At 41.3% G+C, this 27982-nt stretch overlaps 1 protein-coding gene across 2 annotated transcripts in view; it reads right to left on the reverse strand.

Annotated features, from left to right (window-relative positions):
* rps6kc1 (ribosomal protein S6 kinase polypeptide 1) overlaps positions 1–27982 on the reverse strand; it is a 167759-nt gene that overhangs the window by 6009 nt on the left and 133768 nt on the right. For both annotated transcript variants that reach the window (XM_043695846.1, XM_043695845.1), the window contains 2 exons: positions 22592–24325; positions 22214–22303 (listed from right to left, as the gene is read on the reverse strand). In XM_043695846.1, the coding sequence (XP_043551781.1) occupies positions 22214–22303; positions 22592–24325 (1824 nt within the window). The remainder of the gene's footprint in view (positions 1–22213; positions 22304–22591; positions 24326–27982) is intronic.

Raw genomic sequence — 27982 nt, forward strand, 5'->3', positions numbered from 1 at the left:
AAGTCCTTGAAAGTAGTGTTGACTCTGAAAGTGTCCACCTTTCCCGCAACTCTGTATTTGAAACTATGTAATGGGTTTGACACCCTGCTAATAACATTAAAATGTCCCTAATGAAAGTTACAAATGAGTCTTCCCTCGATTGTATTGTGGTGCATTATCTTGCACATTTTCCTGAATGTCAAATACTGTAAAGACGGTCACTCACACCAATGCCTCCCCTCTATTTTCAAGTTTAAAAGGTACTGTCTTTGTTGGATGCTACTCTTTCACCAGGTGAACTTCGCAAAGCATATCCTGCAATGGTTTCTCTTTTTTCCCCACACACCGTTACCTCAGGACAGTGCTTGGTAAATACAGAGCTTCAAAAGATAAATGGATAACATGGATAAATATGACTAAGGTAGATGAACAGCCATGAACTGGAATGGAGGAACAGGTTTGAAGGGCCTATGACTGTTCCAAAACGCAGGCTATTTTTCTGGACTCTAGCCAAGAGAAAGTAATATCTGTGCGTTCTTGCATGCATAAAACTATTCCGCACCACCACAAATTGTTTAATTGTCCTATTGGGTGAGATACTGACTTTTACTGATTTAAGTCTAAGCAAATTAGTTTGGCTCAATTAGCAGAACTGTTTCTTTGAAGTGAAAGGATAATTTAAGACCATAAGACATAGGAGCGGAAGTAAGGCCATTCGGCCCATCGAGTCCACTCCGCCATTCAATCATGGCTGATGGGCATTTCAACTCCACTTACCCGCATTCTCCCCGTAGCCCTTAAATTCTTGATGTCACAAGGAATTATCAATTTCTGCCTTGAAGACATTTAGAGTCCCAGCCTCCACTGCACTCTGTGGCAATGAATTCCACAGGCCCACCACTCTCTGGCTGAAGAAATGTCTATGCATTTCTGTTCTGAATTTACCCCCTCTAATTCTAAGGCTCCTAAAACATAGGAGCAGAAGACGGCCATTCAGCCCATTTAGGTTGCTTGGCCATTTAATGAGGGCACGGTTGATCTTTTAAACTTTGACTCCGCTTTCCTGCATTCCACACCTACCCCCACCCCCGCCCAAGACTGTCTTCAATTCCCTTTTAGCTTCTATTATTCTTTTTTGTTAAATATATTTTTTACTGAAAAAAAGAAAAAAAGTTTTTTTAATATTACAACAAATACAAAGCCAAACAATTCAAATGAATGCAAAACAAACTATTAATTGCATAAATAAATAACTAAAAAAAAAGGAAAATCATAATAATAATAACAATAACACAACTCAACAAAACAAAGCAATATCCCTCAACCAACAAACACAAATTTATACATATTCATATGTTCGCAGTTCCTTCTCTCTGGATACCAAATTCATTAGACAGAATTGTTAAGGTTATATAAAGGCTCTTATTAATATGGCAGACAAATCTGTACCCAAGTAGTCCTAAAAGGGCTGCCACATCTTATAAAAATTCTCAGTTTTATGGTGCACCATACTCGTAAGCAAGTCTAATGGGATGCGTTCCATGACTAACTTATGCCAGCCCAACAGCCCCAGGGGGGTTTTCAGACACCCACCCTAACAGAATGTTCTTTCTTGCACAAAAAGTGAGGAGACTGAAAAGCCTTTTTTTGTGTGCATCTAATGGAAGTGAATTAATAGGACCAAGAAGAGGAGATACCGGGTCCACCTCCATCTCTGTCCCCAAGAGCCTCTTTATTCCGTCTATCACAGCACTCCAGTATGGCCACCGCCCGTGGCAGGACCAGAGACAATGAGTCAGCATGCGCATACTCACTTTGCATTTAGGACACATCGCAGATGCAAGGTGATCTGCAGCCAAGTGGACCCTGTGGAGAATCTTCAATTGCAAGGTTGGAGTCCTGTTGCAAATTGAGATCCTTCTTGCATTTTCCCAGATATCCTCCCATGTTTCAGAAGAAATCTCAACATCCAGTTCCCTCTCCCAAACTTTACAGAGCCGTTCAGACTCGTCCAAGTGACCCTCTCCCAATAGGTGAGAAACATGGCCGACAAAGTGTACCCTCAGCACTCGCTTCGCCATTTCAGAGCTGTAAGAATCAGATGGAAGTGTGGTCTCTTTTTGTTCGAAATTTCTAATTTGAAGAAAACAGAAGAGGTCCGTACTGGGCAACTCATATTTCCGAGCCAACTGGTCAAAAGACATTCGTATGCCCCCTGCAAATAACTCACCCAGGCAAGACACGCCCCTAGTTGCCCATAGTTTAAACCCCGAATCCATCATCCCTGGCTGAAAACCTGGCATACCAACTAGGAGTGTAAAAAAATGATGTTTTGGCAAAATTGCCCTCACTCTGATGCATTGCCCTCCACGCTTTGACGGTATTAATAAACTATTGGGTTACAGCAATACTCGTAAACTGTCCTCATTTTGTCCCAGAACAGCAAGCTAGTAAGGGGGCATCTTTCCTGAGAAGCTTCGATGTCCAACCAAAATGAGTCAGGATCCCCCCTGGCCCAATCATTCACGTAAAATAACAATGAGCGTAATTGATTATTTCTGATATCTGGGAGGCCTACTCCTCCCAGCCTGGAAGGTAACTGCAGTTCAGATCAGTTTAATTAGGGGTCGCTTGCGATACCAGATAAAAGAACTAAACCAGCCATTCAGCCTTCTAAATATTTGCTTCATAAAAAGCAGAGGGCCATTTACATAAGATACAACAGGCGGGGCAGAATGATAATTTTAATGAGGGCTATCTGACCTAACCAAGAGATCGGAAGCGCCTTCCATCTACAAAGGCTCTGCTTGATCCTGTCGAATAAATGGACAAAATTGGTTTTAAATACCCAATCAAAGACGGGAGCAATGAACATACCCAAGTAGAGAAAGCCCTCCTACAACTACCCAAAAGGAAAATCGCGATTCGCCCTCAGAATCAGGTATTTTCAAAAGACCATCCATGGGCATGGCCTCTGATTTCTCAAAGTTGACCTTTTAAACCAAAAAGCCACCAAATAAATTACTGCATTGTATCAGATGTGGCACGGAAACTGTTGGTTTGATAAGACGACAAGCATGTCATCCGCTTATAATGCAATCTTATGTGACTTTGTCCCCACTTCTGGAGTGGGGATATTGGAATCCCTATATATTGCCATTGCCAGTGGTTTGATCACCAATGTGAAAAGCAACGGTGATAAGGGCAGCCTTGTCAACTGCCCCTACGAATGTTAAAATTGCTTGACCGCACACCATTGGTGAGGACTGTGGCAAGAGGGTCACTACCCTGATAAAAGCCTCACCCAGGCCAAACCGCTTTAAAGTATAAAAAAGATATGGCCACTCGACCCAGTCAAATGCCTTTTCCACGTCTAAAGAGATCACTAATCCCTGTACCGATTGCTGTTAACATACCTGGACCATGTTAGGCAACCTCCTGACATTATTCAACAAGCTGTGTCCTTTAATACACCCCGCCTGGTCCTCATTAATGATGGAGGACAGTACAGTTTCTAGCCTTCGTGTCAAAATCTTAGATAGGATTTTGAAATTGACATTCAGGAATGAAATGTGCCTATCAGAAGCGCAATTTTCCGGTGCCTTCCCTTTTTTTTTAAAAAGGTGAGAGAGATGTTCGCCTCTCCTAGCGATACTGGGAGGAGGGCATGACTGTGTGAGTCATTAAACATACTAAGCATTGGTCCTGACAACATACTTACAAATTCCTTCTAGAACTCACTGGGGAGCCTGTCAGGACCAGGCGCCTTTCCGTTCTAGAGCTGCCTTAGTCTCCTGCACCTCCTGCTCTGACAACTGGGCATTAAGGACAGACTCTTGTCCAGGGGTCACTCATGGAAGGTCCAAACTTTTTATTAAAAAAGCACTCCATCCTAATCCAGCCATCCTCACAACTTTCAGACTGGTGTAGTTCAGAGTTAAATTTCCAAACTACTGCATTAATCCCTTTAGAATCAGAGTCGAATTTCCAGTGTCCTCCCTGATCAAGGTAATGGCATGGGGAGCACTCCTTTTCCTGGCAAGGTACCGTACGTACTTGCCCAGCTTATCCCCATGCTCAAACAGCCTTTGACTTGCAAATGTAAGCTCCCTGTTGGCTGTCCATATGAGCATGGAGCTCAGTGTGGACCGAAACGCTGTGATCCTCTGCAGTTTAGCCTGTCAAAGTATACCTTTTCAGCTGCTTTTAGATATGTCTCAAGCAAGCGTTGCTGCTCACACATTTGCTGTTTCTTACTGGCTGAATAGGAAACAGCTAACCCCCTAGCATAGGCTTTAGCAGTTTTTTAGAGAATGGATGGATTACTGGCAGAGCCTGAATTAAATGTCTAAAAAAGCCTTGAACTCAGTCGAAAAGAATTCAGTAAAAGTACTATCCTCGAGGATGAAGGAGTCCAGTTGCCAATGCCTCAAACCTACCATAGTATCCTTACTCTTGACCATTAGATCCACTGGGGTGTGATCAGAAATAGTGATAATGCCAATTGTACATGACACCACCATTCTTTCTAACTAGAATGGCCACCTCTTTACTCTTTGTATTAAAAGATGAGAAATAAACTCGGTCATTACCATTCTGTTGTAGTTTCAAATGCTCTGCATCATCTAGGTGTTTCTTGCAATAAGGCAACATCCACCCTCTTCCTTTTAAGACTGGAAAGTACCTTCCTCTTGACCAGCGAGTGACTCCCCTCAATGTTCCTGGTGCACCACTTGAACACATCCTCAGCCATAACCTTCTAGAGCACCATTTAGACTCCAGAGAGGGAGTATTTGAACTACAAATCACAACTTCAATGCAAGAAAATCCATAAAACCCAAAAACTACATAAACTAAAATAACTACAGCCAACAAAGCTACAAAATTTACAAAAACTATATATACCAAAAACAAACAAACAAAAAAAATCGCCAAAGGCACCGATTCAAGGAATTTACCCCATTTACAGGGGACACCTACACACCCCACAACCCTACTAATCATCCCAACCATCCTCTCAACTCTTACCAGCTAGGGTCATACCACATGCACTGGCAACCTGGTAGAAAAAAAAAACAAAAACAAGACTAGTACCATAAACAAGTAAGTTAAAAATAAAAATATTACCCATCCCTTGGTATAGCTTAGCTTAGAGATTAAAAGGTAAATACTCTATCCATCCAGAGCACAATTTAACGCAACTTATTACCAACAGAAAGGAGACTCCACTAAGTCCTCTTTAAAGGAGGACAAACCTGAACAGCTCCATCCTATTCCTATTCGATCGCCTTATTTAAGTCAGCATGTCCACAAAGTTCCTTGCTTTCGCTGGCGAGTCAAATAAATGTACAGATCCATTATGATTGATCCGAAGCACTGCTGGATATCTTAAAGAGTACTGGATCCCAAGCTCTCTCAATCTCTTCTTGACACCATCGTAGGACTTCCTTTTCCGGATCACCGCCGCCAAAAAGTCCTGAAAGAACGTGACCCTTGAGCGCCCACACACCAAAGCCCTTGGATACCTCCCCTGTGCTCTGGAAGCTTCCATGACTTTCTGCTTGTCTTTATAATGACGGAACCTGACCAGGACAGGGCGGGTGCGCTGGTCCATACTTGGCTTTGGTGCTGTGACCTGGTGGGCTCTCTCAACCTTTATACTTCCCTTTTCAGCCTTCAAACTAAGGAATTCCGGGAACCACTTCTCAAAGAACTCTACCGGTCGCTCACCTTCCATCCCCCCCAGTGTGCCAACAACATGAAGGTTCTTTCTTCTGCCCCCGTTTGAGATCATCCACCAGATCCAACAAGCTACGGACCTGTGTTTCCAGGGCTTTAATCCAGCTTTTGGAGGAGTCAGTCTCTGCCTCTACTCCTGTGGCCCAGCACTCGAGTTCATCGGTCCTTTTCCCCCAGGTCTTGCAGCATAGCAGACACTGCAGCCAGTTTCTCATTGAGGTTTTTTCCCATCAGTCTGCTTCCCCAGGACCTCGCAGACTTGGCCAGTTCCTCAAACAGGAGCTGGTGAGTAAGCAAGCCTGCTGCTCAGTGGGCTAGGCCATAGCCCAGGCCCCAGGCGAGCTTCCTCCTTTCTTCAGCATTCTCTTCTGCATAAAAACAAAGGTAAATAACCTTTTTCAGGTTCTCTAGCTCTTTTACTGTGTTTTTACTCACAGTAATGTGGATGGGGCGGGTTCCGGCTCTGTCCTGTCGATGTCGCGGCGCGGAGCCCAGCAAACACGATCCTATCAGGACGCTGCCATCTTGAATCCCAACCACCACCACCATCGCCACCCCCCCGCCTCGATTATTCTTAACTCTGACAGCTCTCTGTGGTAAAGAATTCCACAGATACACTACCCTCGTAAGGAATTCCTCATCTTAGTCTTAAATAAGACTATGCCATCTGATCCTCAACTCTCCTACAAGGGGAAAACAATCTTTCTGCATCACTGTGTGTTTCAATGAGGTTTCCCTCATTCTTCTCAACTTCAAATGTGTGTAGGCCCAGTCTACCCAACCTCACTTCATATGAAACTTCCTCCATTCCAGAGATGACCGAGGGAACATTCTCTGGCCTGCCTCCAAAGTCAGTATATCTTTCCATAAATAAAGGGATCAAAATTGTTTACAGTATTTTATTTGCAGTCTAACTAGGACCTTATATAAGTTTAGCAAGACTTTCTTATTTTTATACCCCGCTTCCTTTGAAATAAAGGCTTATATTTTATTTACCACCCATATTACTCATTAAACTTGGATGCTAGCTTTTTGTAATGCATGCGTGTGGGCCCACAAATCCCTTTGTGCTGCAGTCTTTCTCCAATTAAACAATATTCAGCTCCTCTATTCTGTCCAACAAAATGAATAACCTCACATTTCCCCACATTATATTGAATCTGCGAAAGTTTTCCCCTTCACTCATGTAACCTGTCTATATCCACCTCTAGATGCTGTCTCATTCTCACTACTGGCCTTCCCACCTATTTTCCTCTTCTACAAATCTGGTTATGGTATATACACTTCCCTCATCCATGTTACTAACACAGACTGTAAATAATTGTGGTTCCAGCACTGAGCCCTGTAGCATTTGACTTGCCACAGATCGCCATCCTGAAAATGCTCCCACTTACCCCAACTCTGTCCTTTACGAGTTAATCAATATAGTAAGACCCCACCCAGTATCATAGGTTCTCGTCTTATTACGTAGCATCATGTGTGATATGTTATTGAATGTCTTTTGGAAATCCAAACATCTTATGTCTACTGTTTCCCCTTTATCAATCCTATTTATTGCCTCCTCAAAGAATTTAAATAAATTGGTCAGGCATGTTTGGCCCCTCATGATGCAATGCTGACTCTGCTTGACTATATTTTGGACTTCTAAATACTACAGTATTACAACCATCATATTAGATTCTAACATTTTCCAAATGACATAATAATTCTTTGCAATCCAACCTGAGATTAGCAAGTACTGAGGATCCCTTCTTGACAGTTCTCAGTTAAGGGATGGCAAGACTGAGGGCTCCCAGAGGAAAACTGGGAAAGCCCAAGATGGAAACATACTTGATGCTTCTGGCACCCAAGAGATTCAAAGGGAGATAAGACTTTAAAGTTACATTGATCATTTTGGCTGGTCAGCTCCTCCTCTCATATTTCTGTTTCGAGGTAACACTGAGCACAAACATTCACTTCCTGAATGTTTATTGCAGTGTCTGTAGCACATTTTTGTTCTGCAACTTTTGAATCTTAAGTAGACCTTGCATGCTTTTAACAAGCACTCCAGAACCAGAATTACTGCTGGAATTACAGCGGCTGAGAGCAGGCAGATTAGAAGTGACAGGTTAAAGTCAAGGCCATAACATCAGTGTGTTATTGACAGTAAATTGGACAGACATCATGAAACACCTTGCCTCAGGTGTTCAGCTTATCAGCAGCAAAAGGGCTTTCAGAACAATGCATTACCAAATGCTTTGGGCACAAGGTAACACTATATGGTTAAAGGCTTTTTTGTCCCATCTAATAGACCAATTTAGGATATATTAGTTAATGTGGAATTTCAGCTGTACATTAATTCAGTTCATTCATACCGCTTTGCTCAGAAAGTGCCAAGTCAGGTGCCCACTGTTTACCATTATCAGAATTCACTACTGATTTTTAACAAAGCCGTTTTAATTATAATACTTCTCATTTCTTTCTGGATATGTGGTGAGAAGACACCATTTAATAAACATCAACTCAGGATTCTGACTGAATTCTCCATGAATATATTAATTCACCAGCACAGTGCTTGCTTACAGCAGTACATTTTGATATTTTGTGCTGAAGTCGCTTGAAGCGCAATAAGAAACCCCAGAAGTTAAGATCACATGGAGGCTCCAGAAAACTCCAGAAATTCTCAGGCGTGAATGAGTTAAGAAAGACAGACTCAGTATTAAAGTGAATTTGCCAGTGGGTGTATTATATAAATGTAAGTTTGAGAACGAGCCAAAAAAATTCAATGTCAACTCAGAAAGAGGAAGACTGTTGTTGAAGTAAAACATTTCGTGATTATCAGCATGGTGAGACAGCTTCCGTTTTCATATGAAGGAGTTCCACCTGTCCTTTAAGAAAAATATTTTCATGCAACGGAAGAAACTACACACTTCCCAATAAGATATTGATACTTCCCCAAAAGTGATGAAAGCAAATGAGTTAAGAGACTAAGAGAGATTTTTATTACTTATTATGTTCAACGTTGCCTAATTCAAATAAGAGGAAGAATAGCTATTCATTTCAGAGAAACAACGTACCATTGTTCTTTAAAAAAAAAGGTGCCCAAGAATATTTTCTCCTTCACAGCAACTTCTTACCACCTTAAATAAACTGTCAAATTCGACTAACTAATCCTAATTCTAAATGAAAAAAAAACTATTGCAGAGCTATTAATTACAATTTTGTCTTATTTATATATATTTTATTTAAATAATGATTGTTGATAACATTAGAAAGAATGGGTTTCTGTCATAACTTAATCCCCCCCAATCATAGAGAAATGAACTAAAATATTGGTTACAATGGTTATTAATCTCAGTTCTAAGCAATTGTAACTTCAGCTGTGAATGTTATAGGTAAAGTCTTCTGTGCAATGAAGAACATTAAGATGAAGAAAACAAAGTGGAACAATATTATCAATTGACTTAAGATAAATTACTATTTTTGCTGCTCTGATGTAAAGTCTACTGAATCACATACAGATGAGGAAGGCCATTTGGCCCATCTTAATTCATCCACAATGATGCCCAGGAGTCTGACATTCCATAATACTTTTCTTCAATAATTCGAGGATTCACAGCTAGCCTCCTTTGCTCAGGTAACTATTCCAGGTATTGATCACGCCGTGAGGAAAACCTTCTGACAAACAATCCCAAAGTTACTTTTTACTTGTGTTGTTCAGTGTTCCTTGTCCGACATCTACAGTTTAAATTAACCCTTTCTATACCATTTACTATATCATATACTTTTACCTTCTTAAATACCTCATTGAGTAATAAAGTAAATTGCATTCATAAAGTGACTTCAAGGTAATAAAACATTCAAAGATGCTTCACAGTTGCCATATCATTGGACATGATCATAATATCATTGGCCGAGTGATCCAGGGGACCAGACAGCATGGTGGCTCTGAGGTTAGCACCGGGTTCAATTCCAGCCTCCATATGTCTATGTGGGGTTCCTCTGGGTGCTCTGGCCTCCTCCCAGTTCAAAGGTATGCAGGTTAGGTGGATTAGCCATGGGAAATGCAGGGTCACAGGGACAGGGCCAGGGATGGGTTGGCTCTGGGTGGAATGCTCTTTGGAATGTTGGTACAGATTCAACGGGCCAAATGACTTGCTTCCACGCTGTAGGGATTCTATGAACTATTGCTCTGGGGACATGGGCTCAAATTCCCCTAGGGCAGCTGATGGAATTAAATTCAGTTAAAATCTCGAATTAAAGGTGGTTGTAGTAACAATGAACATGGCATTACCAATTGCCTTAAAAATCCATTTCAAGGTTGTGGTGCTGGAAAAGCACAACAGGTCAGGCAGCCTCTGAGGAGCAGGAGAATCAACGGTTTCGGCAAAAGCCCTTCATCAGGCTTATGCTTGAAATGTCGATTCTCCTGCTCCTCGGATGCTGCCTGACCTGCTGTGCTTTTTCCAGCACCATACTCTCGACTCTGATCTCCAGCATCTGCAGTCCTCAGTTGCTCCTAGTAAAAGTCCATCCGCTTCACTAAATCTGCTGTTTCTACCAGTCTAGCCTACACGCGACTCTCGACACACAGTAACGTGGTTGACTCTTCAATGGCCTAACAAGCCAGTCAATTCAAGGTCAATTATGACCAGATGATAAAAGGATGCCTTTGTCAGTGATGCCCATTTCTCATGAAAGAATAAAGAAAATAAAAATGGACACTGAGCTACATAAACAATACTAGATAAGATGGCCAAATGCACTATCAAAGAGAAACTCCTTTAAGAAGTAAGGATCTTAAAATGAGTTAAGAAAACCCAAAAGATTTTGGGAGGAAATTCCAGAGCCTAAGGCCCTGGCACTTGAGGCATGGTCGCCAATGGTGAAGCAGTTAAAAAAGGGCAAACTCTGGAGGCCTATGTTAAAGCTGTACAAATACCTGAAGATTGTAGGGCCAGATACTGGTCGAGAGGGGTGAAACCGCAAAGGAATTTGACAGGGATGAAAATTTTAAACCAAGGTATTGCTTAATCCAATATTGGTCAGTGCTCAGGGAGCTAGGTAAATTGAACTGGTGTGAATTAAGATATTGGCAGCAGGTTTGGATGAGCTGAATTTTATAAAAAGGGTAAAATGTGAAAGGCTAGCCAGGAGTGCATTGAAATAGCCAAGTATTACCAAACAAAAATGAAGGTTTCAACAGCACATGAGCTAAGGTGAGGTGAAGAGTCAAGGGTCGAGTGGTGCTAGAAAAGTACAGCAGGCCAGGCAGCATCTGCGGAGCAGGAAAATCAATGTTTTGGGCAATAGCCCTTCATCAGGTAGTCCTGAAGAAGGACTTTTGCCCGAAACGTCTATTTTCCTGTTCCTCGGATGCTGCCTGGCCTGCTGTGCTGTTCCAGCACTACTCTAATCTAGACTCTAATGTCCAGCATCTGCGGGTCCCATTACGCCTGAAGTGAGGTGAAGTCCAGTAATGCTACAGCAGTTGAAATAGGTTTTAGTAATGATGTCAGAGAACATGGTCAGAAGCTCAACCTGGAGCCGAATAAGGCACTTGGAAGAAACAAGACGACAGCAAGGGAGCATTTGAAGGATTTCAATGTCCACTCTATAAGCAGCTTTGTCGCTCTATAACTGGTACCTGCAAGACCAAACCGACAGCTGTTGGCAAGAGAACCAATGCAATGAATTTCATCCTCACCAGTCTACCTGTTGCAGATGTATATCTACAACTATATTAGTAGGAGTGACCAATGTAATGACCTAGTCAAGAGAAAATTCCCTCAGAGGGAACCCTCCATTGTATTGTGTAACATTACTGCCACATTAAATAAAATAAATTCAGATCAGATCTAGCAGCTCAAATCTGGTCATTCCCACATAGAGTAGGCTGTCAGAGACAGGTGGACTTCAACCTAGACTTTTGTTTTGCCGATCTTGTGACACTACCACTGTGCCACAAACTCCAAACGGTAACCTGGCATACCACCTCACCCCACCATTACCATCAATGGAAGTGTGTGCCAGAATTCAGCTAGAAGCACCTAAAGGATGATGCACTTCAGCCTCCTCCCAGGGCCCTCAACATCCCAGAAGCCCAGTAGCTACAACAGCAGGTCAGAGACTACAAATCCAGCAGTGTGTTAATCACCTCCTGAAACCCTGAAGCCTGTCCGCCACCTACAAGACACAAGTCAGGAGTGCGATGGGATACTCCCCTCTTGTCTGGATAAGTGCAACTCCAACCACATTCAAGAAGCTTGATACCATCCAGGATAAAGCAGCCCGCATGACTGGCACCACATCCACTCCCTCCACCACTGACACTCAATAGCAACAATGTGTACATTCTAGAAGATGCGCTGCAGAAATTCACCAAGGATCCTTTCACATACATGACCACTTACATCTAGAAGGACAAGGGCAGCAGATACATGGAAACATCGCCACCACCAGCTGCAAAATTCTCTTCTCAGTAATTCATTATCTTAACTTGGAAATATATCCCTGTTTCTTCACTGTCATTGGATCAAATTCCTCTAACTCCCTCCCCATGACACTAGTGATTCAAGGCTGTTCACCATCAACTTTTCAAGGACAGCGAGGTATGGACGATAAATGCTGGTCCAGGTGGTGACACACATCCTATGTAGGATAAAAAATAATCTTCATCTAATTCATTCACTGAACATACTAAATACAGAGGAACCTCTATTATCCGGCATTCAATTATCCGAATTTCGGTTTATCCGGCAAAATCGTAGGGTCCCAATGCTCGGCTAAACTAAGTTATCTGGCATTCGATTAACCAAATGAAGTACTCCCCGCCCGTGTCCTTTGGATAATCGAGGTTCCTCTGTATAACAAAGGTTGTAGGTCTGGACAAAATCATGCTGTTGCTGCTGTGAAGACTTGTGCTCCAGAACTAGCTACGCCAAGCTTACTCAATACAACTACAACACAGCCTTGAAACTTACTCAAAGTGGAAAACTGCCCAGGTACATCTTTCGGGAATCAAGGGTTATGGTGAGAGGATGGCTCAGTATAGACAAAGCAGAAAATCAACTGTTATCAGATCGAGGGTTTGTAGGGTCAACTCCTTCTATTTCCTAGGCTCTTATATAATGTTCTGTCTACGAAAAAAGGGCAAATGCAATCCAGACAATTACTGTCACATAATCCACTCTTAATCAATGTAATATTAGAGGACAGCAATAGGAAACAGGCCCCTCTGTTTCTAAACGGGAAGAAACTAATCCTGAGGTTTGGGAAATCAAAATTTGGAAATCTAGGCACACTGAAGCTGATTGCTATAATGTGAATTGTCCTTGCTTTGTTTAATGTGTTCTATACAAATTAATGTCTTTTGTTTTATTCAAACTAAAAAGTTAAATTTTGTGGCACAGGTCTATTGGTTAAAACAAACAAGGGTATTCAGGTTTCTCTGCTCCATAACAATTGAGAAGAGGGCTGAATCACAGAGGGGAGGTGAAAGTACTTGTCCTCGACATCAAAGCAATATTTGACTGAATGAAGCATTAAGCAGCCCTACCAAAATGAAGTTAAATCAGAATCAGGGTAAACTCTCCAATGTCTGGAGTCACAAGGAAGGTGGTTATGGTTATTGTAAACCAATCAGCACAGCCCTAGAACATCACTGCAGGAGTCTCTCAGGGCATCACCCTAGACCGAACCATACAGTCACAGAGTCAGATGTACAGCATGGAAACAGACCCTTCGGTCCAACCCGTCCATGCCGACCAGATATCCCAATCCAATCTAGTCCCACCTGCCAGCACCCGGCCCATATCCCTCCAAACCCTTCCTATTCATATACCCATCCAAATGCCTCTTAAATGTTGCAATTGTACCAGCCTCCACCACATCCTCTGGCAGCTCATTCCATACACGTACCACCCTCTGCGTGAAAAAGTTGCCCCTTAGGTCTCTTTTATATCTTTCCCCTCTCACCCTAAACCTATGTCCTCCAGTTCTGGTCTCCCCGACCCCAGGGAAAAAAAACTGTCTATTTATCCTAACCATGCTCCTCAATTTTATAAATCTCTACAAGGTCGCCCCTCAGCCTCTGATGCTCCAGGGAAAACAGCCTCAGCGTAGTCAACCTCTCCCTATAGCTCAAATCCTCAAACCATGGCAACATCCTTGTAAATCTTTTCTGAACCTTTTCAAGTTTCACATCTTTCCGATAGGAAGGAGACCAGAATTGCACAATATTCCAACAGTGGCCGAACCAATGTCCTGTACAGCCACATCATGACCTCCCAACACCTGTACTCAATACTCTGACCAATAAAGGAAAGCATACCAAACACCTTCTTCACTATCCTAGCTAGCTGCAACTCCACTTTCAATGAGCTAGCACCCTGTACTCCAAGATCTCTCTGTTCAGCAACACTCCCTAGGACCTTACCACTAAGTGCATAAGTCTTACTAAGATTTGTTTTCCCAAAAAGCAGCATCGCACATTTATTAAAATTAAACTCTTTCTGCCACTTCTCAGCCCACGGGACCATCTGATCAAGATCCCATTATAATCTGAGGTAACTGTCTTGCCTGTCCAATACACCTCCAATTTTGGTGTCATCTGCAAACTTACTAACTATACCTCTTATACTCACATCCAAATCATTTATAAATGATGAAAAGTAGTGAACCCAGCACTGAACCTTGTGGCACTCCACCGGTCACAGGCCTCCAGTCTGAAAAACAACCCTCCACCACCACCCTCTGTCTTCTACCTTTGAGCCACTTCTGTATCCAAATGGCTAGTTCTCCCTGTATTCCATGAGATCTAACCTTGCTAAGCAGTCTCCCATGGGGAATCTTATTGAACGCCTTACTGAAGTCCATGTAGATCACATCTACTGCTCTGCCCTCATCAATCCTCTTTGTCACTTCTTCAAAAACCTCAATCACATTCATGAGTGAATGTTTTCCCACACACAAAGCCATGTTGACTATCCCTAATTAGTCCTTGCCTTTCCAAATATATGTACATCTTGTCCCTCAAGATTCCCTCCAACAACTTGCCCATTACCAACACCAATCTTTAATTACTTTATCAATATTCTTCCCTCAATCATCAAATTATAAATGGGGATGTTTACCAATGGCTGAAGAGAATTCTATTTCACTCTTCTGGTAATGAAGTAGTTTATGTTCATGTGCAGCAAGCCCTGGTCGACATTCCACCTTGAGCTCAGAAGTTGCCAGTGAATACATTAGTGCCAGACAATGAATACTGCCAAGGTGATGGGATCTATCCACACACCCACCTCACCCTGAATTAACATTTAACAATATTATTACACAATCCTGCATTATCAACATCCTAGTGTCATTACTGACCAGAAGCATACATCCTGCATTTACAAGAGCAAGTCAAAGACTGGGTATTCTGTAATGAGGACCCCATCTCCTGACCCCCAAAGCCTGTCAACATCTTCAAAGCACAATTCAGAAATTCAACATCATGAGCAAAAAGCAGTCCAAATGACTGGCACCCTGACCACCACAGGCACCCAATGGTTTCAATGCGTGCCATTTATAAGGTGCATCAAAGCAGCCTGCCAAGGCTATCTGACATCATCAAAACTCACAACCTTTACCATCCAGAAGCTCAGGCAGCAGACGCATGGGAATACAATCATCTGAAGCTCCCACAGTTCTTGAAATATATTGTTGTACCTTGATCATCATCCAAGTCAAAATCCGGAATCTCGTTATCCCACAATATTGTGGGAATACCTCACCACATGGAATGCAGTGATACAAGATGTCAGCTCATCACCACGTTCTTATGGGCAATTAGTGATGGTCCTGCTAGCCCGTGGACAATGAATGGATTAAAATTAAACTCTTCTGAGACAGGTTAGAGAATATTTTAATGAAAATCTAAATATTCCCCTTCGCTATATCCTCTTTACAACTTTGAAAAAGTTAACATTTGTTAAACATGATTTCCTTTTTACAAATCCATGTTGACTCTGTCCAATCATATGATGATTTTCTAGATGCCGTGTTACCAGCTCTGGATGTGAAAGCTGCGGTTTTCAGTGATTAAAAATTCACTGCTGATGAGAAAACAGACTGCTGATCAGCAGCTTCCTTCCAGCTTTGAATCCCAACATGGAAGGTCTCCAACATGCTGCTGGCATGGGACAAAGAATGAAGATTTCTCTTAATTCAAAAGGCTACTACATATTCAAAGCCGGTTGCTACTTCTTCACTCGCTCACCTTCCCCCAGCTACTACAACCAAATAATAATCCCTTTCAATTTACTTCCTTTCTAATATCTTTCAGAACCCCAAACATAAAACTGCTATTGCAAAAAATTGATTTTCTAACATATTGCTTCTTCCAGACAGAGTTTCATGAGTATCTTGGATTCTCAACAGCCCGACACCTGTAGGATGCAAAATGGTCTACACCCACATCACAGCAGTGCTCTCATTGACACGAGTTAATGCACCTTGCTCCTTCCTTTGCACTAGAGCTCTCAAAGCCTGAAACATCTGTCCACCAAAAATCTGCCTCAAACCAGACAGATGACGTGGGACCAAAACTCATTCCATTCTCCGTAACTAATACTGCTCCATTTTCAGACACAAACATGGCAATTACAAGGCCAATACTGGCTCTAACATTTTCAAATGCAGTGTAAGTGGAGAATTTAGGTAAACAAAACCGATTTGATCAAAATGTGGTGGTGCTACATGGATAGCTGTACAAATTGGATCAGTCTCCATTTTGAAGAGAGGAAAGCAGCCATTTATTCTTATTGGTCGAACTGCAAGCTAAAGAATGGAGGCCTCTGAGAAGAGAACATGTTCCCAACACAGGGATATCAGAAAGGGAATAATACGACTCTCAGGGTTTCACCTTTGATCATTATTAAGTGACTTGAATCTCGATTGCTGTATGACAATGATCCCACAACACTAGCTTTTCAATGTGTGACAAGCCACCGTTGCTGTTGCTTGTGACGGAGTCATTAATACTGCAATTCTGAGTTGTTTTTAAAAAAAGGTGTCTTCGCTGATTAAGGTGAAATGATTCTCCTGCGATTTGCCATTTTTAATGCTGGCAGAGTGGTCAGCCTGCACTGTTAATTCTACTGACTCTCTAACCCATCTCTTTTCCCAGGTAGTTGACTAATTGTGATCTGCTTGTCACTGCATTTAATCTAAAAGTAAACTGGATAACTGGGGTTGTGGGGGGCGGGGAGCTAACATCTGGTAAACCCTTTTAATATAAATTCAACCCTATCTTCTAAATGAGAGAAGTGTTATATTACCTTTTTTAAAATCATGGTACACCATAGCTAAATGTTGCCTGTTCAAAGAAATAAATCCACAAAACAAATGGATTTACAAATAAAGCACATTGAGCAACTGAACAGCACCTCACCATAAGATGCTAATTATGAGGATTGATGCCTTTGAATTAATCAAAGTATTCGCATCTTTTACAATAATTCACATCTGGTGATTTTTGTTGCGTGAATATGGGTCATTGTCAAATTATTAATAGTACAGACTACAGGACTAAAGGGTACAAGGTCACCTTAAACACAGAATGTGCTGTCATCTGAATAGTAGTCATTTAATGGGGGAGGTGCAGTTAACATATTTAGAAACTTCACATAAGATAGTATCAGGCTGCATACATGGTCTTACAAATATTCGGCTTTTATTCTCTGCCTTACTTCCCCTGTCCAGATATTTGTATCTCTGCATATAACAGCGTTGAAAAAAAAAAATTCATGACATAAATCTGCAAGATGGATGTGAACATGATTCCTTAGAATTGCTATGGATCTGGATTTCAGCACTTGTTGGGAGTTTTAAAAAAAATAAACCAGAACTAATACAACATTCCCATTTGGACAAGAAATGAGCCTTCTGCATTTAAGTATTTAATCCCAAGTCAATCTGTAACTTCTTTAGTCCAGTCAATCATTTACTTGAAGGCTATTGTGCTTGCAGTTCTTTTCAGAGGACACCATTTGTATGCCTTGCTGCTAAGGATTTCATCAGCAGTGCATGACATCTCCTGCAGGTCAGTTGCTTATATTACAGTTCTTTCCATAGAAGTATGCTGACTCTAATTCATGTTAACATACTGTCACGTTTGGCAACAAGACCCTATTTAGCTGTCCTCACCAATTATCAGAAAATATTCCTCAAAATCAATCAGTTTCAATCCACCTGTGCGCACAGATGAAAATGGAGACTCCAGAAAAATCAATACTGCTGACAAATTTCAGACCAGTTTAAATGAATGGCACAAAATAAATGTAGAACATGCAAATTAAACAAAATACTGAATAAATCTGAATAATAGTCCAATTAGCCAGTAAGTTAATACAACCCAAATTAACTTGTCAGTATCGCAAATCCTGAATTACTATATAATGCCTGGCCAATGGCAACATTTTGGGGATTAGCATTAACCAAAAACTGAACTGGACTAGCCACATAAACTCAGTGGCTACAACAGCTGGTCAGAGGCTAGGAATACTGCAGGGAGTAATTCACCTCCTGACTCTCCAGTACCTGTCCACACCTACAAGGCTCAAGTAAAGAATAAAATTGAATGCTTCACAACTACCTGAATGGATGGAGCTCTAACAAAATTCAAGCAGCTCGACACCACCCAGGACAAACCAGCCCACTTGAACAGCATCACATGTATCGCTGAGGTTCAGTGGCAGCAATCTGAACAGCAGTAACAGACCTAGGGCCCTCAGATAGCACCTTCTAAACCTGTGACGTTCACCAGCTAGAAGGACAACAGCAATAGGTACATGGGAACATCACCACCTGCAGGTTCACTATCCTGACGTGGATATAGACTGCCATTCCCGCAGAGCTACTGGGTTAAACTTCTGGAACTTCCTTTTCCGAACAGCAATATGGATGTCCCTAAACACCTAGGACTCCAGTGGTTCAAGAAGGCAGGTCAATACCACCTTCCTCATGGCAGTTAGGAATCGCTAACCACCAGCATTCCATGGATGAACAAAAACAAAAGGACTGCTTTTGATCATATGACTTTTATTTGGTCTTCCAATAGCTGGAGCAAACAAAAGTCTTGTTACCTTACAGCATAAAAGTAGCCAAGTGAGGAGAGTATTTTTAGGCAGAGGATTAAGTGATAATCAATTAGAACAGAATAAATGGAAATGTAATCAACAAAATAATGTAACTGATCCAGTAACTAAAATGTTGCCTGAAACACTAAAGCACGAGAGACAGAGTTTCCGACAGCTCTGGGATACTGACATGAGGAAGGGGGAAATCACACACAGTGGTGACTTTCTCTGAACAGACTCTTTTGTGATCCAAAGGTAGCTCACAGTGTGGGTGAGGATAGCAAGAGGCCTCTCACATCTGGGAGGGAGCACAATAGGAAGCATGTTAGCATGAGAGACACTGCTCTTCCAGGTAAGTGAGGGAGAAGATGTCTCGAGATGAAGAGATGCTCTCTCCAACTGTGTAAGCTCTTCAATAAAAACTGAATCAGAAGCCAGGCCCTCAATGCAGAAAGGGAGCCTGAGCTTGCAACTGTTCCTAAAACCCTGGACCAGGAACCTACTACCTCAAGAACGATGGGCAGTCTCTCAACAATGTGCCTTAAGTTGCTCAGTGAGCCACGTGAGACTTGGAAGCAGTGGCTGACTTTGGAAGTAATAAAATAAAAGGGCACATTTCTAAAAAGGGGTTCTGCAAGCAGAGTGTGCCCCAACGTTTTTGTGCACAAATCATTCACAGAACAGCTGGAGAAAGAGGTTAAAATGACATGTGCAAAGTGGCAAGGGGCGTGCATGTGTGCGTTTTTGGGTAGGGTGGAGACAGAGGAGGAGAAGGAGACAGAGACAGCAAGCAGGAGAATGGACACTGTGGGCAGGTGGCAGGGAGAGAGGTGTGTGCATGTGGATCTGTGTGGGTGCAGCAGGCAGACAGGAGAAACACAGTGTACAGGGGAAAGGGAGGTGGCTGGGCTGAAGCAGCATCCAGAGGGGACAGAGGCAGCAAGTAGTGGAATAGAAACAGCTAGCTGGGGAGATATTGAGCTGAAGGTTGGAAGCAGCAAAGACGGATGTCAGTAATTAATTAGGAGTTTGTAAGAGGACATTTAGGCCAGACAACATCTAAGCTAATGATTTTACACAATTAAAGGAAGGTCTATCCCAAAGACATTCAACATATTAAAAAACACGTGTGTTTTTAGGGAGTTTGAGAAGAGTTTTGGTTTCCTAGCCCCGACCTCCAAATCAGAGTCGAGTTTCTCCAGCAAACTGTTTCAGATTTCCAGCAAGTGCGGTCTTTGGCCTTTATTCCCCAAATAATAAAGGAAGTTTATCACTTGCAAACATTGCTACAAAGTATTTGTTCAGTGTTCCCACCAATGTTTTTATTGTCGACTAACTCACCATCCTCTCAAGCATCACTTCAGTTCATATTTGTTTTTACAAGGTTATTTGTGTGTTCTGAGACTCTTTCCTCCTTATCCTCTGCTTAACCCATTTCTAATGTTCTTTTATTATCCCAAAGGTTCCACATGTCTGTATTCAAACTAAAATGAAATTAAAACATCCTAAAATCTGTGAATTAGATTCCACCTTTCTCATTCACACCTTAATTATAAATTGAAAATAATTGAAGCATTGAGGCCATTTTGCTTTTGGATGAATGTAGAGACGGGGACAATATGGAAATCAGCCACCCATGGCATCTCAAGTTAGCAGAAAATCAGAAATGACAAATAATAAGTGACTGATTCAACATTTTACACCATAACTCAAAGTCAAAATCACTCTAGTTATTACATTCAAAATACTTAGAACAAGATAGTGACCATCTGACTAGCCATTGAACTTAAAGTGGTGTCAAATCCAAACCAAACACATGAAATCACAATCACTAATCTCTCAGGTAATCCTCTCCATGATTCCAGCTGAGAAAGATCCTGTCACACTCCCCTCGTGCACCTCTTCACCCAAAGCAAACTGCTTCCCAATCACCTGATGAGCAATTCTTGACCAAATGTTCCCAATAAATAATCTTATTTCCTATTCTTATCTATACACTGGTTTCTAATCCACTGCCATTTACCTGCAATGCTGTAGTTCATTGAAAATATACTCAATTTCCCATGCAAAGCAATTCCCAAAATCAACCCCATCGCACCCAACAGATAACTTTAGATTTTTTTTTTATTCAGTCCTGAGACATGAGCGCCACTGGCTGGCCACTATTTATTGTATGTCCCCAGTTGCTCTTAAGGTAGTGGTTAGCTGCCTTGAACCACTACAGCCCACGTGGTGTAGGTTGATCTAAAATGCCTTATGGAAGGAATTCCAATGACAGGGAGGGAACAGCGATATATTTCCAAGTCAAGATGGTGAGTGGCTTGAAGGGGAACTTGAAAGGGGTGGTGTTCATGTCATTCAGAATAATGGCATCATTAAGCACTAGAGGCTATTACTGTGGGTGAATTCACATGCGGCTTCAGACAGGAAATGAAACTAATTAATTATAGGATAAAACGCCCACACACTTAATTGGAAGTAAGCAACAGCAAAAGATATCAACTACTCTTGTCCTTCTAGATGGAAGTAATCATGGTTTTGGAAGTTGCTGAATAAGAATTTTTGGTGAATTTCTGCAGTACATCTTGCAGATAGTACACTCTGCTGCTACTGAGCATCGGCAGTGGAGGGAGTGGATGCTTATGGGTGTAGCGCCAATAAAGCAGACTGCTTTGTCCTGGATGGCATCAAGCTTCTTACATGTTGTTGGAGGCAAGTGGGGAGTATTTCCTCACACACCTGACTTGTGCCTTGTAGATGATGGACAGACTTTGGGGAGTCAGAATGTGAGCTACTCGCCACAGTATTCCTAGCCTCTGACCTGCTCTTGCAGCCTCTGTGTTTATGCGGAAAGTCCAGTTGATTTCCTGGTCAACACAGTAACCGCCAGGATGTTGATAGAGTGGGATTCAGTGATGGGAACACCAGTGAATGTCAAATCTGGCCATCTGCTTTTCTGGTGAAATTTGCATTGTTTGGGCCTAAGTGTACATAACGAATTGATCAAGTTTCTGGTCAGTGACAGAGATCTCCATTAGCTCCTGAAAATGATTCATGAAAAATGAGTGTTCTGATCTTTTGTTTCCTTGACTTACCTGTAACTTAATTTTAAGTACAAATACAGTTTTATTCCTCCAAATGCAAATCCTTTTCAGAGAACCTGAGAGTACTCAAAGTTTTCTTCAAATTCTAAAATCACAACTTAATACAAAATTTACATAAGAAGCAAATGGTTTGGGGGAAATAATACATTCTAACCATGTCACAGTTTTAATTGCAAAGAAATGTTTTGCATACCAATGAACTGCACACATAAAGAAAGGTATGTGGGCTGCATAATAGACAGAAGAGAAGGCTTACAGAGTACTTTATATGCAACTAAGTGTTCTAACCTGGGGCGCAGTACATTTTCTCTATGGCACTGCTGTCACAGGAATCGTCTACCTCACTCCATCTGCTAAAATACGTCAGTTGAATGTGTCCTAAAAACAAAATGACATGAGAAATCAAAACAATTTTTTCCTACATTTTCTGTAGAAGTGAACTGTAATTATTCTTTTGTAGCTAAAAAACAGTATCATTAAGAATAATGGCATCATTAAGCACTAGAGGCTATTACTGTGGGTGAATTCACTGCACTGGAAATGCGGCTTCAGACAGGAAATGAAGATATTAATTATAGGATAAAACGCCCACACACTTAATTGGAAGCAAGTAAGCAACAGCAAAAGATATCAGGAAAAAAAAATGCATTTGCTAAAGTTCCTGACCTTTGTCATTCAGCAAGATGTTGTTTGGGTTCAAATCATGGCATATGATTCCTTCTTGATGAAGTGCATCGAGGGCTACAGCTATCTCTGCTGCCCAACGCTGAATGGAGCTCTCTGGAATATGAGCATTGGAAGCTTGCACAAAACTTTCTTCCAGCTCTTTAAACAAATGTGAGACTAACTTGTCTCCATCTGTTTTTGTGGCAGTGTGGCTTTCTCCCACTGCCTTTTCACTTGTGCCTTCAGAATGTGGAACACTGTCTTGGTCTCCGCCTTTGTAGATTTGCTCCTCTTGTGAAATACCTTTTTCTTTTGTATGTTTTTCTTGCATAGTTAGGGAAACCTTCTTGTGACCAGAATAAATTGAACTCTCTTCACCTAAATCTCTAACGCAAGGGCTGACATAGCCATGTAGTTGAGGAATATGGCTCAGATCCCTATGAACAGTTGCCAAGTCTGAGGTGTCACCAGATGCAACAGTCCGACATGAAGGCATATTTTCAGCATGGGTAATGGCAAACAAGGAATTAAGTTCTTTTTCCTCAACACACAGGCTGGCATTGATTTGCATGCACGGGCTTTCTTCCTCTCTATTCTGAGGAGGTTGTAATTGTTGTGATGAGGTACGTTCTACACTTGCATCATAAGAGCCAGCTTCTTTTGGTAAAATTTGTCCCTGTGTTCCTTGTGAATTCACACAATCATCAATATTAAAATTAATTTGTAAAACGTCCGGCTTTTCATAGAGTCTATTCTCTGTATTATCAATGTTGGTCACACTGCATTTATCTGAAGAAAGAAATCCAACTTCCTCACCTTCCTCGAAAGAACCTGGTAAGTTCACTAATAGATCAGGCCTACCCTCCTCACAACTGCTGGTCTCTCCATCTGCTGCATCTTGAAAGGAGATGATTGGTACAGAATCACTGGAGGATCCTCTGCTGCAGGTCTCTGGGGCTAAAAGACTAGCTGAATCCAGTTTAGATTCAATCATATCAAAACTGCTCTTATCATCAACAACTTCAGGCACCAGATGCAAAATTGGCATTGATTCTGTTTTTCCATTTTGGAAATTTTCTGCTAGGTCCAGGCTTAGAAGTTCATTTGCACTATCTTTGCTATCGATTCTGAAAAATTCCATTGGGCTATTTTTGGACAGATTTAGAGACTCGGAGGTTTTCGTTGGGCTAAAGTCATCAGTGTTGATGTCCTCTGTGAAGAACCGAAGCTCTTGGCTTGTAGTAGGAGAACAAAGACTATCATTACTAAGAAGGGAATGTGACCTTGGGGTCACACCCATGTTCGTGGGTACATTTTCACTAATTGTCGAAAAGGTTTCAGAAGTTAGACTGTCAGGTTCTTCTTTCTCCTGTTCATATTCATGGCACAAAGTAAGATAGCTACTGGTACATTCTTCAACGACTTCAGAGTCTGATGATGGCAATCCCAATAATTCAGTAGAATTGTCCTTTGTATCTTCATCCGGGGCACTGCTATCATCCTGTGAGCTTGACGTCAGGTTACTCTTCCAAGGGAGGCTCTGCAGCATATTTCCAAGGTCACTCCCCAATGAGCCCACACTGCTGCTCATGCCTTCAGTGCTTGACTGGTCGCCAGTGAAAATATTATGTACAGTGACTGATTTGGGGCCATGTCTGTCCACGTCACAAGATTCAAAACTTTCCTCTGATTTTTTCTGGAGGAATTTACTTAGATACGACCACAGCTTCCCTCCTAAATTCACACATACAAAAAAAAATTAGTAAAAATGTTTTAAGAAATACTTCAGACAACTTATTTAATAGGTTTCTTTTTGATTCACTAAGCTTCAATGAGTAAGCTACCAACTTATTCATACCATTAAACAAAATATAAATTTAATCCCGCATTAATGATCTTAAACATATCATGTGGAATAATCTAGGCTGTAACAGTCATAATGTTTACCACTGGAGAGAAGGCCAGTTCACAGGCCTTCTGAATCAAATCATTTACAAGTAGTATGCTGGGAAATCCTGCAGCTGCACACATAATTGTACATTTTAGTGGATTAGGGTGATAAGTTCTTCTCTTGCTGGACTTTTATCAACTTTCTCAACAAAGGGACAACATCACAAGTAACGTTTAACATATAATTTTGGATAAACCTAATTCTGTCAAGATACAATCTGAATATTTCAATAATTACCATTGAAATGTTTTTGCAATAATGCACAAGGATCTTAGAATGGACAGGTGCCACTTGGCCCATCGGTGTCTGTGCTGGCCACCTGAAGAAGCAATTCATGAGGTGACACCATGCCCACCCAACTCTCCTTTCCATAGTAGCCAGCAAATTTAATTCTTTTAGAGGATGTGTTGTGTCCACTACAATCTATTGAAGGAGATTCTCAGTAACATTTCAAAGAATCCACGATGTATCTTTATGCAAATTTAAATCATTTATATATGAAATACAAGTGCAAGCAATCTGCTTACTTTAATTCTGTTAATGTATCTAAAATATTTTGTTCTATAAAGCCTATTATTATCTGCTTCGCGAAGGTACTAAAATCATATGAGCATCTGCACAAGTAGTGGCAGCCCACATGAACGTCTAGGGGCTATTATCATGTTCAATTGATTGTGTTTACTGTGCCAGATTGGAATGCAGGTACAAACTGGCAGCCTTTACTTAATACTCCTCTAAGTGCTTGAATTGTAATGATTTAATTACTACTTTAAACCCAAGTGTGCATCACAGTTTCCAGCATATCAAACAGCGCCTTTATTACAAGGTTTTGCTAAAACTAAAAGATGTCATTCCAAATGTCCAGGTCCTCATGAGCAGAGTGCTTATAATATTTGGTAGTTTTATCACAGGAGACACCAGTTTCCATTTTTTTTAAGCTTTCAGTTATTCCTTCGAAGCCTGTCTCTTCATTCCTCTTGAAGAGCAGCTTGTATGAGGCAAGACAAACATTTTACTGCAGATCATTCAAGATCTCCTCCGCCAGACAATAACTAAAGAAAATGGACTGGATTCTATTGGAAAAGTAATAGCTTATTAATGATGCCCACCATTATTAACGCACAAATCAACTGATGGACTCAGGGGATTAAGAGGTACAGCAAATCTCCAGAATTTGCTAATTAATTACATCACTCCACTGTTTGCTTTACACAAACAGTATCTTACAAATTTAAAAAAAGGATATCGAGTGTAAGATTTGCAAATTAAATACTTACAGAATTTGCTACAGAAAGTGAAGTCTAACAATTAAGAATAAGCATCTATTTAACAAGTGGTCGTTATTAATGTAACCAATCAACCTCTGGCTCAAAATCTGAACAATTTAAATATTCAAGTATCAGTTCTTCAGGCAGCAAATTGTTCAGTATTTTAGAATGGCTTTTTTAAAAAAATATTTCCTTACTCCTCTTCTCTCTGTCTCCTTTCTCTTTACCTTAATCAAATCTGTTTCCGACCTCTTTATTTCTCTTCCTGTACCCAAGTTGATTCTAATTTGCTGTCCTTCTCCAACGTATCCTTTTCAGTCTTTCAATCAAAATTAGATTTTGGATTGGATCCATTGTCAATCCTGCCAATCAATGAGGTCTTGGCTGACTCCCTTACCTTTGTCACTCCATTATCAACTCGCACTTGCAACGAGTTACTTTGCACAACATTTTTAAACTGCAAGATTCTGAAAAAAAGGATTTGTAATGAACAGGGTCACCTTGAGTAGGCCTACTCCAGCAAATTGCAGGCTCCAAATGCTCCGTTATACAAGCTAATGCTATCGCTAACACTAACATTAATCTCCCTCCAGTACAGAGAGGATGTTACCATGAATTGTGTTGTCTAACACATTTGAACGCAACAGACTAGAAAAGTAACATTCAGCTCTGGAGTATTTTAGTAATTGAACGTTGAATGAGAGTAGAATTCGAATCTGCATTTTGTGAATGGTGTTTTGTTACTCTACCAACAGAGTTGCAAATTGTTGAACTCACAGTTTTATTGAGTAATATGGCCAGAGAATGAGAAATAGCACTGCAGAAACATCTTGTAGACACTTCTGTCAAGTGGATATTGATCAATATACTTCGGTATTTGAGGACATCTACATAACCTAAAAATCAGATCATTAATTGCAAAGCAATAAAGTTTACTTTCCACTTCTGTTTCACATACTGGATGTAATAGAATTTCAGGAAAAGTGCTTTTGGAGGTCACTAAGTTTGCAAAAGTTGTTAAAATTATTGCTGAAAATATGTTGCTGGAAAAGCGCAGCAGGTCAGGCAGCATCCAAGGAACAGGAGAATCGACGTTTCGGGCATAAGCCCTTCTTCAGGAAGCGCTTATGCCCGAAACGTCGATTCTCCTGTTCCTTGGATGCTGCCTGACCTGCTGCGCTTTTCCAGCAACACATTTTCAGCTCTGATCTCCAGCATCTGCAGCCCTCACTTTCTCTTGTTAAAATTATTGCATATATTTAAGAAAAGATTCGAAACAGACCTTTCTAGGCCATCTGCAAACCTGCTGCAAGGGACAGAATTTAGACCAGCTAGATTCTACTTAGCATTTTAATCGTACACAGATATTTATAAATGACAAAAGATTTAATGAGCCTTCGGTGTTAAAAGTTCATTGGAACAACTAATAAATGTGTGTCTATGCATTTGGAGATGGTATGCTTATGTTAATAAGGTAGTATTTAAGCAGATTATGTGAACTCCCCAAGGTGGCTCATTCATCCTCAGGACCTAGTCAACTCCCTCAGCTGTTCCCTCAGGGCCTATTCAACTCCCTCACAGTCTACTCAACTCCTTCAGCCGTTCCCTCAGGGCCTACTCAACTCCCTCAGCCGTTTCCTCAGGACCTACTCAACTGCCTCACCTGTTCCCTCTTCTTACATCTTCGGCCTTTTAGAATCGGAGCATGATCTCACTTGATCACAATTCACTGGTCACTCAGTCTTCTCTTATACCTTGCAAAATTGGGTTTTCTACTTAATAATAAAGGCAAGATGGCAATAGATAGATTAGATCGTGTCCTTGCAGATGTGCAGCACAACACTTCCAATTTTAAAGATAAAATCCTTTTTCATGAGTTTGTGTTCCTCTTTGCCAAACAAGCAAAACCGCAAGAATTAGGCAACTTAAAACTCCGTCATGCACTTAAAGTGGCAGTTCTTGCTACCCAAACCTCTGCTAGAATTTCATGTGTGGACACAAGTAAAGGCAGGGGAACACTTTGTCCCTGCCTCCAACACCCTCCACCCACCCTGTTACCTCTCTCTCTCACTTATATTTGGCCTCAGGGCCCTTATTGATTCTGGGGCCCTGCTGGGTGATTTGACAGCATCTGCCGCTGCTCCTGACGATATTGCCTGCACTGCAGACCTA

The sequence above is a fragment of the Chiloscyllium plagiosum genome, chromosome 9, assembly GCF_004010195.1.
Source record: "Chiloscyllium plagiosum isolate BGI_BamShark_2017 chromosome 9, ASM401019v2, whole genome shotgun sequence".
NCBI lineage: Eukaryota > Metazoa > Chordata > Chondrichthyes > Orectolobiformes > Hemiscylliidae > Chiloscyllium > Chiloscyllium plagiosum.